This window comes from Pleurodeles waltl, chromosome 1_1, assembly GCF_031143425.1.
Source record: "Pleurodeles waltl isolate 20211129_DDA chromosome 1_1, aPleWal1.hap1.20221129, whole genome shotgun sequence".
Classification (NCBI taxonomy): Eukaryota; Metazoa; Chordata; class Amphibia; order Caudata; family Salamandridae; genus Pleurodeles; species Pleurodeles waltl.
In genome coordinates this window covers 214,340,003-214,357,305 of record NC_090436.1, presented here as the reverse complement: position 1 = coordinate 214,357,305, position 17,303 = coordinate 214,340,003, and the positions used below count along the sequence as shown (strand labels likewise).

Sequence of the window (17,303 nt, the reverse complement as noted above, 5' to 3'; positions counted from 1 at the left end):
ATATGGTTCGACTCACATTGAGGATGGAAAGCTCACACTGAAACACAAAAAATTAAAGCCTTATCTTCAGTCTGGGGATTAAAACAGTTCAATAGTAAATATGGAGGTCCTTCTCTCCAGCCGGTTATCTCTGGCTTTAATGCTATGGTACGCCCCCAATTTCAATATGGGGTGGAAATTTTAACTTTCTCTGGGAAGCTAAATTGGGAAACAGAAGAAAGTATCTGCGTAAAGCGCATGCTCTCATTGCCCCCCTCGAGTATGCTACAAGCTATAAGAGCAGAATGTCAAATAACGGCGTGGATTTATCTGGGCCTACAAGCTGCACTGAAGTTCTGGTTAAGTATAACAGATGATGGGTTCTGTAAGATCACAAGATTCTGTAAAAAAGAAATAACAGTACTGAGTTACATTGGGCATCACAAGTGAGAGGACGGCTAAAAAAGATCTGCGTCCTCTTAGGTTTACCCGGTAACCAATGGTGTGGTGTGCAAATCTCGAAACATAATCTAAGAATAATAGTGAAGGAAAGAGCAAGAGAATTAGACCGTAAGTACTTAGAAAGTAAAATATCAACTCAGGCTTTGGTAGTTGGGTGGAGGAATCCGGAAACTTTTCCGAATATAGAGGCTCTACCTAATCCAGGATTAAGAAATTTAGTGTTATAGTTCCGAATTGGGCTGAACCCGGGCTATATGGATCCCAAAGCAAAAGCATTTCTTAAGGATAGCCAGGGCCTATGTATATGTGGCTTACAACAGAAATATACCATGCAGCACTTACTTGTGAGTTGTCAATGGTTCTTAGGAGTGCGCAAGAAGTTTTTAAAACCTATTTTTAAGGAATATAATATTACTAATCGGGACCAAGTGCTTAGGTTACTTATTGATATGAGATTTTTAAATGTAACCTGTGCACTGGGCCTATTTTTAAATGACTTAAGAAGGGAAATATCCAGACTTACAGGGTTTGATAGAAGGTAGGGAATAATGCGGAATGTAGAGTTTTAAATATTATAATTGATTATTATTATATTACATTGGTTGATGGTATTTTAGAAAATTTTGCCATGTTAGGGGAAGACAAGAAATAAAATGTAGAGCACTTTATATTGAAAATAGCACTTTATGAGAAAGTATGGAATGGAGCCCTTTCAGAACTGTATATGGGATAAATTGGCTGGCATGTTGCACTTTATGGATGAATTATGGAGGAAGTAAAAGGAAAGAAGAGCTCTAAAGCTCATAATCGATTATCCTAAAATTGCATTGGTTGATGGTACTCTGGAAAATCTTGCCACGCTCTAACAAGGCATGAAATAAAACGCGGAGCACTCTACATTGGAAATTGCACTTTATGATATCGTAAGGACCAGAGTCTAATCAGAACTGTATGTGGGAAAATCTAGTTGGCATGCTGCACTTTCAGAAATTGTAAGAACTTGAATTTTAATCTAATGAATTATGTAACTAGAGTTGGTTAGTAAGAATTAGAATGATCTAAGAACTTTGTATGTTAATCTAATATGTAATAGTATAGTTTTAAATGAACCTGTACATTTTATTGTTTTTATACTTTTGAGGCTTATGCCAAATAAAAGACATTTTGAATTGATTGAAGGGCTGCAACATGTTGTATGCCACCCTGGGGACCCCTCACTCAGCACATGCACACTGCCTCACAGCTTGTGTGTGCTGGTGGGGATAAAATGACTAAGTCAACATGGCACTCCCCTCAGAGTGCCATGCCCACCTCTCACTGCCTGTGGCATAGGTAAGTCATCCCTCTAGCAGGCCTTGCAGCCCTAAGGCAGGGTGCACTATACCACAGGTGAGGGTATAAGTGCATGAGCACTATGCTCCTACAGTGTCTAAGTAAAACCTTAGACATTGTAAGTGCAGGGTAGCCATAAAGAGTATATGATCTGGGAGTTTGTCAAATATGAACTCCACAGTTCCATAATGGCTACACTGAAATCTGGGAAGTTTGGTATCAAACTTCTTAGCACAATAAATGCACACTGATGCCAGTGTGGGATTTATTGTAAAATACACCCAGAGGGCATCTTAGAGATGCCCCCTGAATACCAGTCTGACTCCTAGTGCTAGGCTGACCAGTTTCTGCCAGCCTGCCACAACCAGACGAGTTTCTGGATGGGGTTAGTGCCTTTGTCACTCTGTGGCCAGGAACAAAGCCTGTACTGGGTGGAGATGCCTCTCACCTCCCCCTGCAGGAACTTTAACACCTGGCGGTGAGCTGCAACAGCTCATGCCTTTTGTTACAGCACCCCAGGGCATCCCAGCTAGTGGAGATACCCACCCCTCCGGCCTCTGGCCCCACTTTTGACGGCAAGGCTGGAGGAGATAATGAGAAAAACAAGGAGGGGTCACCCACGAGTCAGGACAGCCCCTAAGGTGCCCTGAGCTGAGGTGACTACTGTCTTTAGAAATCCTCCATCTTGAGATTGGAGGATTCCCCCAATAGGAATAGGGATGTGCCCCCCTCCCCTCAGGGAGGAGGCAAAAAGAGGGTGTAGCCACCCTCCAGGACAGTAGCCATTAGCTACTGCCCCCCCTGACCTAAACACACCCCTAAATGTAGTATTTAGGGGCGACCCTGAACCCAGCAAATCCAATTCCTGCAACCTACAACAAGAAGGACTGCTAACCTGAAAGCCCCGCAGAGACGACGGAGACGTCCTAATGGCCTGTCTCCAGACTCCACTTGCACAGAGACACATCCGACAGGGACCAGCGACCTCTGAGGGCTCAGAGAGCTGCCCTGAACCCGAAGGACCAAGAAACTCCTGAGACGAGCAGCACTGTTCAAAAACTGCAACAACTTTGCAACTTTAAAGCAACTTTCAAAGAACTCTCTCTTACCGCCGGAAGCGTAAGACTTCACACTCTGCACCCGACGCCCCCGGCTCGAGCTCCAGAGAACAAACACCGCAGAGAGGACTCCCAGGCGACTACGACGACATGAGTACCCTGAGTTGACCCCCCCTGTACCCCCAAAGCAACACCTGCAGAGAGGATCCAGAGGCTCACCCTGACCGCGACTGCCTGGTAACAAGGAACCCGACGCCTGGACCAAGCACTGCACTCACAGCCCTCCGGACCGAGAGGAACCACCTTCCTGTGCAGGAGTGACCAGCAGGCGGTCCTCTTCCTAGCCCAGTCGGTGGCTGGCCTGAGAAGCCCCCCTGTGCCCTGCCTGCATTGCCTAAGTGACCCCCGGGTCCCTCCATTGCTTTCAATATCAAACCCGACGCCTACTTTGCACACTGCACCCAGCCGCCCCTGTGCCGCCGAGGGTGTGTTTTGTGTGCCTGTTTGTGTCCCCCCCCAGTGCTCTACAAAACCCCCCTGGTCTGCTCCCCGAGAACGCAGGTACTTACCTGCCAGCAGACCGGATCCGGAGCACCCTTGTTCGCCATAGGTGCCTATGCGTTTTAGGCCCTCCTTTGACATCTGCACCTGACCGGCACTGTGTTGCTGGTGCAGTGACTATGGGGTTGCCTTGAACCCCCAACGGTGGGCTGCCTATGTCCAGGAGACTGACTGTGTAAGTGCTTTACTTACCTGAGAAAACTAACCAAACTTACCTCCCCCAGGAACTGTTGATTTTTGAACTTTGTCCCCTTTTAAAATAGCTTATTGCCACTTTAACGAAAACTGTGTGTACTACTGCTTTGTGTGAAGTACCTTGTTTTTTATGTACTTACCTCAAATCATGTGGTTCTAAAATAACTTAAGAAAATATATTTTTCTATATAAAACCTATTGGCCTGGAGTTAAGTCTTTGAGCGTGTGTTCTCATTTATTGCCTGTGCCACACAGGTTCCCACATCCTCAGTCCAAAGGCAACACTCCATGGATGAACTGATCAGGGATATTTACATATGCTTTTCTGCCTCCCCCTCTCTTTTAGTTTCTGGTTCAGAAGCTCAGGCAAACATCCCTCATATTGATTCTGGTGGCTCCCACATGGGCCAGACAAGTGTGTTTTACCACTTTTTTGGAACTCTTACTAGTTCCTCACGAGAAGCTGGCCGTCAACCTAGACTTTCTCACTCAGAACCATGTACAAATCAGGCACCCAAATCCAAGGAATTAAACCTTGTGATTTGGCTTGTGAAGTCATAGAATTGCGATACTTTAACCTGTCTTAAGAATGCAATGCATAGTCATTCTTAAGGAAGCACATAGACCCACTATTAGAGCATGTTATGCAGCAAAATGGAGATGTTTTGTCTGCTACTGTATCTCTAAAGAATGGGACCCTTTCAAGATTTCAGTACAGGGTATTCTTTCCTACCTTCTTCATTTGCAAAAAGTAAACTTGGCGTAAACTTCCATAAGATTACATTTGTGAGCCACAGCTGCTTATCTTCAGAACAGACAACATTCTTCACTTTAAAAAAAAGCTTTAATGGAAGAACTCAAAAGAGTGATTCCCCGAAGGACACCAAGTACCTCCTTGGAATCTAAATATTGTACTCACAAGACACACGGGGCCCACCAGTTGAGCCTTTACATTTATGCCCTTTACAATTTTTGTCTTGGAAAGTAGCATTCCTAGTTGCTATCACTTCCCTCAGGTGTGTCAGTGAGCTCCAGGCTTTACCTTGCAAGATCCCTTTTTCCAAATACACAAGGATAAAGTAGTTCTTTGCAGCAACTCAAAATTCTTACCAAAGTTGGTATCTCAAATCCACTTAAACCAATCTACTGAATGGCCAGTCTTCTTTCTGCAACCAGATTATATTGTGGAAAGAGCTCTCCATACACTAGATGTTAAGAGGGCGCTTATGTTCTACATTGATAGAACTAAAAACTTAAGAAAAACCAAACAGCTTTTTGTTGCTTTCTCACCACCACACAAAGGCAACCCTATTTCCAAATCTGGCATAGCCAGGTGGATTGTTAAATGTATCCAGACCTGTTATGCAAAGCCAAAAAGACCATTACCTATTCCTCTTGGAGCACACTCCACCACCCGGCAAAAAAAAAGGACAACCATGGCATTTTTAGGAAACTGTCCCATAGCTGACATATGTAAGGCAGCTACATGGTCCACACCACACACCTTCACTAAGCATTATTGTGTGGATATCTTAGCACACCAGCAAGCTAATGTAGGGCAGGCAGTGCTATGTGCACTTTCCCAGACCACTGCAACACCCACGGGTTAGCCACTGCTTTGGGAGGCACTGCTTTACAGTCTATGTATAGCATGTCTATCTCCAGTCACACATGAAAATGTTACTTCCGTTTGGGGCATGTAGTGCTGTAGATTCACATGTACCCTCATCCCTGGACACCCATGGCCGTTGCAGACTCTTCACATTTATTTCTCTATTTACTTGCGTGAACATCCTTATCTTTACACTTGCAATACACTCCATTCTCACCCGTCAGTGGGAAAACGATATAACAATGAAGTTGATGTCCATGCACATTACCAGCAAAAGGAGGAGTCACTACAGCTCATAGCTCGAAAGACGTTTCGAAGAAAAATAACTTGCAACCTTCTGGACTCAATCCCAGATAGCAGAAATATGCAGAGCATGTGAATCTACAGCACTGCATGTCACAAACAGATGATTACTGGGCAAGTAGCATTTTCCTTTTGCAGATTTGTGCTAAAATGAAATTTTTGAGTAAACTTTTGCAATATGAATCCTTTGCTGGATTCACATGCGCTGCATTATTCTTCCATCTAGTGGTTGGGCCCGAAATGATCTTTCTTTCCTCTTCTTTATTTTTTGTTTTGCCGTGGGCGTCTTTAACCAACATTTGGTGGTATGTCCGTCTCCTATTTGACATCAGACGGTGCCCATGTTTTACCAAATGGGACATGTTCTGTGCGTGCTAATGCACACAAAGATTAATTCACAAGCGGAAAGACAGGGCCACCAAACCTCAGTAGGCCCCTTACCCTCCATTTATGTGGATGATGTGAGCCTGCGTCAATGGTCTAGTCCATCCTGTGATATTCATTTTCTGTGTAAGACTTCACACTCTGCACCCGACGCCCCCGGCTCGATCTCCAGAGAACAAACACCGCAGAGAGGACTCCCAGGCGACTACGACGACGTGAGTACCCTTAGTTGACCCCCCCTGCACCCCCAAAGCAACACCTGCAGAGAGGATCCAGAGGCTCACCCTGACCGCGACTGCCTGGTAACAAGGAACCCGACGCCTGGACCAAGCACTGCACTCGCAGCCCTCAGGACCGAGAGGAACCACCTTCCAGTGCAGGAGTGACCAGCAGGCGGCCCTCTTCCTAGCCCAGTCGGTGGCTGGCCCGAGAAGCCCCCCTGTGCCCTGCCTGCATCGCCTAAGTGACCCCGGGGTCCCTCCATTGCTTTCAATAGCAAACCCGACGCCTACTTTGCACACTGCATCCAGCCGCCCCTGTGCCGCCGAGGGTGTGTTTTGTGTGCCTGTTTGTGTGTGTGTGTGTGTGTGTGTCCCCCCCCAGTGCTCTACAAAACCCCCCTGGTCTGCTCCCCGAGAACGCAGGTACTTACCTGCCAGCAGACCGGATCCGGAGCACCCCTGTTCGCCATAGGTGCCTATGCGTTTTAGGCCCTCCTTTGACATCTGCACCTGACCGGCACTGTGTTGTTGGTGCAGTGACTATGGGGTTGCCTTGAACCCCCAACGGTGGGCTGCCTATGTGCAGGAGACTGACTGTGTAAGTGCTTTACTTACCTGAGAAAACTAACCAAACTTACCTCCCCCAGGAACTGTTGATTTTTTAACTTTGTCCACTTTTAAAATAGCTTATTGTCACTTTAAAGAAAACTGTGTGTACTACTGCTTTGTGTGAAGTACCTTGTTTTTTATGTACTTACCTCAAATCATGTGGTTCTAAAATAACTTAAGAAAATATATTTTTCTATATAAAACCTATTGGCCTGGAGTTAAGTCTTTGAGCGTGTGTTCTCATTTATTGCCTGTGCCACACAGGTTCCCACATCCTCAGTCCAAAGGAAACACTCCATGGATGAACTGATCAGGGATATTTACATACGCTTTTCTGCCTCCCCCTCTCCTTTAGTTTCTGGTTCAGAAGCTCAGGCAAACATCCCTCATATTGATTCTGGTGGCTCCCACATGGGCCAGACAAGTGTGTTTTACCACTTTTTTGGAACTCTTACTAGTTCCTCACGAGAAGCTGGCCGTCAACCTAGACTTTCTCACTCAGAACCATGTACAAATCAGGCACCCAAATCCAAGGAATTAAACCTTGTGATTTGGCTTGTGAAGTCATAGAATTGCGATACTTTAACCTGTCTTAAGAATGCAATGCATAGTCATTCTTAAGGAAGCACATAGACCCACTATTAGAGCATGTTATGCAGCAAAATGGAGATGTTTTGTCTGCTACTGTATCTCTAAAGAATGGGACCCTTTCAAGATTTCAGTACAGGGTATTCTTTCCTACCTTCTTCATTTGCAAAAAGTAAACTTGGCGTAAACTTCCATAGGATTACATTTGTGAGCCACAGCTGCTTATCTTCAGAACAGACAACATTCTTCACTTTAAAAAAAAGCTTTAATGGAAGAACTCAAAAGAGTGATTCCCCAAAGGACACCAAGTACCTCCTTGGAATCTAAATATTGTACTCACAAGACACACGGGGCCCACCAGTTGAGCCTTTACATTTATGCCCTTTACAATTTTTGTCTTGGAAAGTAGCATTCCTAGTTGCTATCACTTCCCTCAGGTGTGTCAGTGAGCTCCAGGCTTTACCTTGCAAGATCCCTTTTTCCAAATACACAAGGATAAAGTAGTTCTTTGCAGCAACTCAAAATTCTTACCAAAGTTGGTATCTCAAATCCACTTAAACCAATCTACTGAATGGCCAGTCTTCTTTCTGCAACCAGATTCTATTGTGGAAAGAGCTCTCCATACACTAGATGTTAAGAGGGCGCTTATGTTCTACATTGATAGAACTAAAAACTTAAGAAAAACCAAACAGCTTTTTGTTGCTTTCTCACCACCACACAAAGGCAACCCTATTTCCAAATCTGGCATAGCCAGGTGGATTGTTAAATGTATCCAGACCTGTTATGCAAAGCCAAAAAGACCATTACCTATTCCTCTTGGAGCACACTCCACCACCCGGCAAAAAAAAAGGACAACCATGGCATTTTTAGGAAACTGTCCCATAGCTGACATATGTAAGGCAGCTACATGGTCCACACCACACACCTTCACTAAGCATTATTGTGTGGATATCTTAGCACACCAGCAAGCTAATGTAGGGCAGGCAGTGCTATGTGCACTTTCCCAGACCACTGCAACACCCACGGGTTAGCCACTGCTTTGGGAGGCACTGCTTTACAGTCTATGTATAGCATGTCTATCTCCAGTCACACATGAAAATGTTACTTCCGTTTGGGGCATGTAGTGCTGTAGATTCACATGTACCCTCATCCCTGGACACCCATGGCCGTTGCAGACTCTTCACATTTATTTCTCTATTTACTTGCGTGAACATCCTTATCTTTACACTTGCAATACACTCCATTCTCACCCGTCAGTGGGAAAACGATATAACAATGAAGTTGATGTCCATGCACATTACCAGCAAAAGGAGGAGTCACTACAGCTCATAGCTCGAAAGACGTTTCGAAGAAAAATAACTTGCAACCTTCTGGACTCAATCCCAGATAGCAGAAATATGCAGAGCATGTGAATCTACAGCACTGCATGTCACAAACAGATGATTACTGGGCAAGTAGCATTTTCCTTTTGCAGATTTGTGCTAAAATGACATTTTTGAGTAAACTTTTGCAATATGAATCCTTTGCTGGATTCACATGCTCTGCATTATTCTTCCATCTAGTGGCTGGGCCCGAAATGATCTTTCTTTCCTCTTCCTTATTCTTTGTTTTGCCGTGGGCGTCTTTAACCAACATTTGGTGGTATGTCCGTCTCCTATTTGACATCAGACGGTGCCCATGTTTTACCAAATGGGACATGTTCTGTGCGTGCTAATGCACACAAAGAATAATTCACAAGCGGAAAGACAGGGCCACCAAACCTCAGTAGGCCCCTTACCCTCCATTTATGTGGATGATGTGAGCCTGCGTCAATGGTCTAGTCCATCCTGTGATATTCATTTTCTGTGTGTTTTTTTTTTTTTTTTTAAACATCTCTAAGTAATCGGTCGGTGCAAATGGACAAATGTAACGCTAGGCTCTTGCATTGCACGATCATAACCATACAGGACTTGTACTGCAGGCAAGGCATTGCATGCAATCACTGGCTTCACTCGGTCTTCCCCTTTGCGTGGCCTCGATATGCACAGACTAAACATGTGAAGAAGGTTGAGGGGAATGTGTGGATATTTTGTTTATACACTCTTCTATGCATTGGAAATGTGCTCACAATTCCAGCTGGCACTATTCACCTCTGTGCAAATGGACCTGCCCTCAACTTGCTGCATCTCCACATTCACAGCTTAATCTGGCCACATGCAAGTGCCTGTATTGAATTTGGGCTTCAGCAAGTTTTTTTTGTGCATGGCTGGTACGTACAGGTCACAATAAGTCTTAATCTGACCTAAGTATTGTAATTCTTAACTCTGTCCCATTATTTAACTAGGCTATGCCCATTGTTTACATCAATATCCAGATTTTACGTTTATATTTTACTATAATAATAAAGATAAAGATCTGAATAAAGCGAAAACTCACTTTACTGCTGGCATTACAGACATCTGTTTCCAGCTGGATGCTAATGAAACAGAAATCATGCTGTTTGGCAAGGCCCAAAAGCTCTGGACTCCTGACTGGTGGCCTTCAGAACTTGGCCCAGCTCCTTGTCCCAAACTAGTCACGAAAAACTTAAGACCAATCTCTTACTATGACAAACCAGGTCGGGACCACTGTTGGCACCTGTTTTCACATGCTGTGCCTTCTACGGAAAATGTTTCCCCTTCTTCCACAATTGGCTAGGAGGACTTTGGTCTAAGCTTTGGTCATTAGCATCTTGAACTGTTGTAATGCTCTACTGGCGTCTTCCAATGAGACCGCATTGAATAAACTCAAGTCGTTCAAAACACAGCAGCACATCTCATCTATAATCTGCCATCCAGATAAGCTTCTTCTCTTCTGCACTCTCTCAATCGGCTACCAATATGCAAGAGAATTGTTTTCAGAATGTGCTGCCTGATTCATAAGTCTCTGAACGGGAAAAGACCCATCCTACCTATCCAATAAGCTTGTTCAGTACTGTCCTATCAGATCCTTAAGATCCTCTGAAAAAGCCTTGCTCTTAATCCCACGGGTTAGGAAGGCACGATCCTTTTCATACTTGGCTCTTCGGTTTTGGAAGAAGCTTCCATTCCAAGGACGCAATGCAATGACCACTTCAAATTTAGGAAATTTATGAAAACTGAGTTGTTCGTGGGGGATTTGAGCACATTATTATAAGTATAAGATTAACGTAATATGACATTGATGGACCTTTAAAATCTGTATTATGTCTGGTGCTATTAAAGCTGATGTTGCTACAAATGTTTACCCTGAATGAAAATGCTTCAAATGATTCTCTATCCTCCTGTTGAGTTGCAGAAAATCTCCCTGATGTGTGATTTTTACTTAGGATTATCTATCGAACTACTGGAATCCTGATCTGTGGCTAAACACTCTGTCCATCTACAAGCACAAGCCCTTTTAATAATTTATGCTATATCTGTAGTCAACACGCTATGATATTGCTATGGTATCGATACCTGTTGCTTTCCTATGCATTTTACTGCCTGAGTCTGTGTGCACTTTTCCGTTAGAGATGCTAATGTTTTCTTTGAAGGGGCCTGCATGGTAAACTGTTTGTACCACTAAAATAAATGTTCAGAATTTGAGAAAAACGGTATGGATCTCTTTCATGTGTCATAATTAGAATGGCACGATAAAAATGTATAGGGTTATAAATAACATGTTCAGATTTCGTTACCGCATCATAATTGTTATTTTGTTCTTGAATCAAGGAACAACTAACATGTGCAGAACTGCATTGGGTGACTCACCTGCTGCCTTTTCTTCTGGATCAAACCTGAAAATCAAATTGGAAAAAGTAGAGACTATTACTGGTGAAGAAGCGGAACGCAATGTACTACAGGTATGGTAATGTGGACATAATTTTGTGAACTGCTATAATAATATGGCTTTGTGACAAGTAACTAAATAAATCATGGGTGTTTCCAAATCACAAATCCCATTAATGTTTAGCTAGTGTAGGGTTTCTTCAAAGCCATTTTTCCATCCCTAATTAGGATTCAGAATTCGAAATATTCAAAGAGAGAAAAATAACTTAATTACTTTAGTCTTTCAATCCTTTGGTGAAATGTCTCACTCAGTCATATGCACATTCTGAGCTTCACCCTAGTCATCATCTTAATTGTGTGCTAGAAGTTAGGGGGGAAACTGCACAATACATATTAAATGAGCACAGATAAAAAGTGCAGGGATCAGAACTTTGTTGATGTACAAATAACATTGGCACCAGATTTCTACTGCATGTCGTGTGAGGGCGTATGCGAAACAACTGCTGCATCTTATCATATTTGCTACATTTCACATGATTGTGACACAACATCCTTGGGCACCTGTGAGCGCCTGCCTCAGCTGCACTGTACAGTATGTTATATTGTTATCTAATGTTTTGTTAATTGAGCCATCTGAAGAGCACAGTTGCCATCATAAAAGACAATGAGATACTTTTCTTAAAGAATGATCCTGCTTTTGAGAAATGGAAGATATCCTGAGCACAAGGCCACTTGCTGTGACATTTGTCACCTTTTTTCCATCAAAAGGCAACAACCCTAATCGTATAATAGAAACATTTCCCCTGTAAAGGGGAATAGCCTTTCATGAGGGGAAAATGCCATGCTCTTCCATGCACTTCTGTGCATGTTTCTGTGTGTAGAAACAAAGGGGGTGCAAATAAGGATGCATTTAGAATTGCAAAAAGTTGGACATATTTCAGAAGGGAAAAACAAAGATTTCTCTGACAATACACTGAAAAAGGCTCTGGAGCACTCGTCCAAAATGGCATGAACATCTAGCTCTAAGGGGGTCTCTTAGAATTCTTGCTTGACACATTATCAGTGGGAAGTATCTCATCACTTAAAAAGCAGCACCCTCAACAACCTTGTCCTTGATGATAAAGCCAGCGTACGCAGATGAAGACTTTGACAATGATGGCCCTATCGAGAGCAGTGACCTTGTTGACTACTGCACAGTCGATGATAACTGTCCTGTTGACAACAATCTCTGTTATCTCTATTGTAGATGGTTGCTCTTTATCTACAACAATGGGATAATATAGATTTGCGGCTGAGGTGTCCAACACATAAATAGTAATTTACATGACTTGCCACGTTATTTGCAGATTTAAACAACTAGTATTGTTTATGTCGCAAATTGATTAGAGTGATACTGCCATACTATCAGCTGCACGATGCTGCTAAATTTGCCTTTTTTGGCTGCATAATTTGGATAACGCTACTGCATAATTTGGGCCTCCATATCTGTATTAATCCCAGTGGCCCAGACGATGGTAAAGCTCTGCAGATGGGTTTGCTGACTGTCTTCATGATAATGAAATCCATGTGTCAAAGGGACCCGTGAAATAGTTGCAGTATTTTGTAATTTCCTGTGAAGTATGCATCTTTATGCCTAACCTGATTTGCTGTTGCTCTTATACTTGTAGCATTGTAATAAAGGCAATTGATCAATTTCCAAGTGTATTATATGCCTTAATAACGTTGTAAATTCACACACTTTTTGTAGCGCTTTCTTTTCTCACATGAATCGTGTTATTATAGACAGTGTTTCTTATATAATCTGTGAGACAGATTTACTTGGTGCGTTTCCTAAATATGCTTTTGTTCTTATTTACAGGTGACCTGCAGGCTCTTTGTCTTTAACAAAGTTACCCAGTCATGGACTGAAAAAGGCAGAGGATCCCTACGACTCAACGACACATCGAGCAATGGATGTGGAACGCTACAGTCTCGGCTAGGTAAAGGCATACTTGGAGATGCTTGTGGAGTTAATTGGTAGACAGCCATCAAGTCTTAGTATTAGTTTGCCTCTCAAGAGGCATGGTGCCTGAATATCACCCACTAAATTGTTCTTTCTCCATAGCCATGATAATGTTAAACTCAAACTGGAGTGTACAAAGTCCCCACAGGCTCAAACAATGGAGAATTTATGTTTTTGCTCATATGAGGAGATACAGGTTTCCAGATTTCATCTTAACCAATGAATCAAGTATCGGCTTATTTCTTTGGTCTGTGCGTGTTACAAGGGTATTGCAGTGCTTCGTTTAAACTAGCCTAAGTTAAAGGCAGCACTTGTGAGTGACAGTAAGCACAGCTTCCTATAGCCTAAGTTTAGCCAAAGAGAAATATGTGGGCTAGCGACAATAAAATGTTCTAAGAGCGGAGCCTGTGGCAAACAGTCCACAAATACCATTGGGGGAAATGCTTAGGAAGTGACTTTGTATAAATTACGTATAGTATGATAAAACATATTTCTGAATTCCTGTATTTTTTATTAGAAAGTAATATTAGCACATAAGAAGGAGCCCCTACAGCCATTGTGAAACACTTCAAATCTTCTCTAATTGTTTACATTTTAGTAATGCGAAACCAGGGTAGCCTGCGGTTGATTTTCAACACTAAATTGTGGGCTCAAATGAAAATTGAAAGAGCGAACAGAAAAAGTTTGCGCATTACTGCTACCGACTTAGAAGAGAGTGATGTCAGAGTATTTCTAATACAGGTAAGACATTAGCTCATGAAACATGGAAAGTTCAACTTACTAATGTACACCATGTGTAAGGTTTAAGTAAAGCTGTTTCTGATATGAAAATGAAAATGTCAGATTAAATCACAAATTGTATAAATACTACTAAAGTTAATAGGCACTTCTCTGAATTTGACTTGCCTCCTCTGAAACCTAGTGCTGTTTAAACACACTCTAGGTCAAGGATAATGTGTGTTATAGAGTCCACTAAAGTGCCAATAAGTGAGTCATTTGACACTAAAATTACAACACGGTTTTACATAATGCATCTTGTCTCATGTGCTTGGCAGCATGCACAGACATCTGCTTTTTGATTGAAGCTAGTTGCCTTTATGGATCCCTCAAGTATTGTTGACATTTATGTTTCATTGCAAGCACTTGGTGATCCTGGAGCTGTGTAAACAAACCTTTTACTGTATCCAACTGGAAGAATCTTCGGGCAGCGTACCTTGCTAAGATGCATTTCTCCCACAAAGCTGAGTTAACCACCAGAATATATCCTGCTTACAGCGTCTTATTATCACTAATCGGCCAAGATGGCTGCTCATATCATGATCTGCTTCCAGTTTTGCTTGTAGCAAAAAGTTTTGATTGAGCCACAACTTTTGTTTCTTTTGCTGGTCGCCTGGCTTATGCTGCATTTCACCAGTATTAGTGTTATCTGGTGCAGATGATAAATGGGCTTGCTTCATTTGTGTATGGACATTGCACAGTACAAAATCAGCTTAGCTAACTCTGCTGGGGAGTATAAGGATGATCTCAGTGTATGTTTAAAGGAAAAGCCAAGTGCATGGGAGGTTTTACAGATAACAACTTTGTATTATTACCCAGTATAACACAAATAGTATAGTTTGGTGGCCACATTTTCGTTATACTTTGAGAAGTGGGCTGTCACCTTTCTCAGGTCCTTCACATCATCACTCAGGGACTTATCACCGTCATTAGCCTGTGAGAGCAGTAGTGCTGGGTGAAAAACGTCATCATAGGGCCATGAATAGAGAATTGAATAATTTGTGTCCTGACACGTTTTCGGGGGGTTTAATACCATGGAGCAGTGTAGTGCCTCTGAAGTAGCTCTTATAATTCTGATTCAGCTTTAACCAAATTCTACTAAAGATTTTATCAAGTTATCAATACTCATAGTGTTTACTTGAGTGGCGCATTGCTACTTTACAAGCCTTCGCCAAGTACTCTTGTTCTACAAACATGTAGCTACCTGAAAACTATCAAAATTATCTTGTAATTAGCATGTATAAATTTCTTAAGCGGAGTTCTATCCATCTCACCTTTATGGATCTATCTAGCACATTTGACAGTGTTAACAGAGCCAAGCTTTGGGATCTTATGACCGCCATTTGGGTGGAGAAGGGCCTGGTACAGTTCCTGAAAGCGTTGCATTTCAATCTCCGCCACAGTGGAATATGGTCAGACCTCTTTAGCTTCCAGCGAGGTGTTTGCTAGGGGTGTGTGCTAGTGATGATTCTCTTATTACTAAATATTAACAAGTTAGAGTCTGTCATGCAAAATATAGGAACTGGCGTTCCAGTTATCAAGCATAGACCAGTGCCAGTTCTTCTCTATGCTGACAATGCTGTTTTGCTAGCCAGAACCCTTAGTGGACTGAAGACCCTTCTTGATGGCTTTGTGGCCTTAATGGAGAGCCTTAACCCGGAAACTAACAAGTTCAAAACTTTCATTACGGTATGCGGCCAAAAGAACGTTAAGACTCATACATTCAGTATTGAGGTCAAGCGCATCGAGGGAGTGCGATCTTTTTCCTATTAAGGAGTTATTTTCCTGTAACCTGAAGAAAGAAGAGGGACTGCTGACCTGAAAGCCCCGCAGAGACAATGGAGACGACAACTGACTTGGCCTCAGCCCTACCGGCCTGTCTCCAGACTCAAAGAACTTGCACAGCAATGCATCCAGCGGGACCAACGAACACTGAGGAATCAGATGACTGACCTGCGCCTAAAGGACTAAGAACCTCCCGAGGACAGTGACTCTGTCCAGAAACAACTACAAAACAGCAAAAAGAAACCAACTTTAAAGAGACTCTCACTTCCCACCAGAAGCGTGAGTCTTCACTCTCTGCACCCGACGCCCCCAACTCGAGCTTGGAGAAACACTGCAGAGAGGACTCCCAGGCGACTCCAACGACGTGGACGTCCTGAGTCGACCTCCCTGCACCCCCACAGCGACGCCGGCAGAGAGGATCCAGAGGCTCCCCGACCGCGACTTCCTGGTAACAAGGGAACCTGACACCTGGACCAAGCACTGCACCCACAGCCCCAGGACCGAGAGGAACCACCTACCAGTGCAGGAGTGACCAGCAGCCGGCCCTCCTCCTAACCCAGTTGGTGGCTGGCCAGAAAAGTCCCCCTGTGGCCTGCCTGCATCGCCAGAGTGACCCCCTGGGTCCCTCCATTGTTTTCAATACAAAACCCGACGATTACTTTGTATACTGCACCCAGCCGCCCCTGTGCCGCCTAGGGTATGTTTTGTCCCTCCCCGCGTGCTCTATAAAAAAACCCTGGTCTGCTCCCCGAGGACACAGGTACCTGTTAGCAGACCGGAACCAGAGCACCCCTGTTCTCCATAGGCGCCTAAGTGTTTTGGGCCCTTCTCTTTGCACCTGACCAGCCCTGTGTTGCTGGTGCTGTGGCTTTGGGGTTGCCTTGAACCCCCAGAGGTGGGCTACCTATGCCTAGGAAACTGACTGTGTAAGTGCTTTACTTACCTGAGAAACTAACGATTACTTACCTTCCCCAGGAACTGTTTATTTTTGCAGTGTCCACTTTTAAAATAGCTTATTGCCATTTTTATCAAAACTGTGTGTACTCCTGTTTTAAATCAAAGTTCTACACTTACCTGTGTGAAGTACCTTACACTTTATGTACTTACCTCATATTTGAATCTTATGGTTCTAAAAATAAATTAAGAAAATATATTTTTCTATATTAAAACCTATTGGCCTGGAGTTAAGTCTTTGAGTGTGTGTTCTCATTTATTGCCTGTGTGTGTACAATAAATGCTTAACACTACCCTCCGATAAGCCTACTGCTCGACCACACTACCACAAAATAGAGCATTAGTATTATCTCATTTTGCCACTATCTACCTCTAAGGGGAACCCTTGGACTCTCTGCACACTATCTATCACTTTGAGATATTATATACAGAGCCAACTTCCTACAATGTTTTTATATTTTTGCCTTTCTTAAAGGCATGTCTTTCTTTCTTCAAACAATCAAGCGTAATTTTTTTTTTCAAAAAGTTGTTGGTTCTTCTATGACTCTGTGCTTCTGGCGTGGTAAGTTGTGAAAAAGAACTGACGTACGTGCGCCGAGGTGGGGTCTATATAGACGACCTTGACATCACAGGCAGCTCCAATAATGCTAATGACGCACGCGGATCCGAACGACGCCATCTGACGGCGCGCGCAGGATACTGCTCAGCAGAAAA

The 17,303-nt window shown here is 43.3% G+C and overlaps 1 protein-coding gene across 2 annotated transcripts in view; it reads left to right on the top strand.

Moving 5' to 3' along the window:
* The window catches only part of RANBP3L (RAN binding protein 3 like), a 172,966-nt gene that overhangs the window by 123,001 nt on the left and 32,662 nt on the right, over window positions 1-17,303 (top strand). For both annotated transcript variants that reach the window (XM_069221043.1, XM_069221035.1), the window contains 3 exons: window positions 11,015-11,145; window positions 12,930-13,050; window positions 13,672-13,814. In XM_069221043.1, coding sequence (XP_069077144.1) covers window positions 11,015-11,145; window positions 12,930-13,050; window positions 13,672-13,814 — 395 coding nt within the window. The remainder of the gene's footprint in view (window positions 1-11,014; window positions 11,146-12,929; window positions 13,051-13,671; window positions 13,815-17,303) is intronic.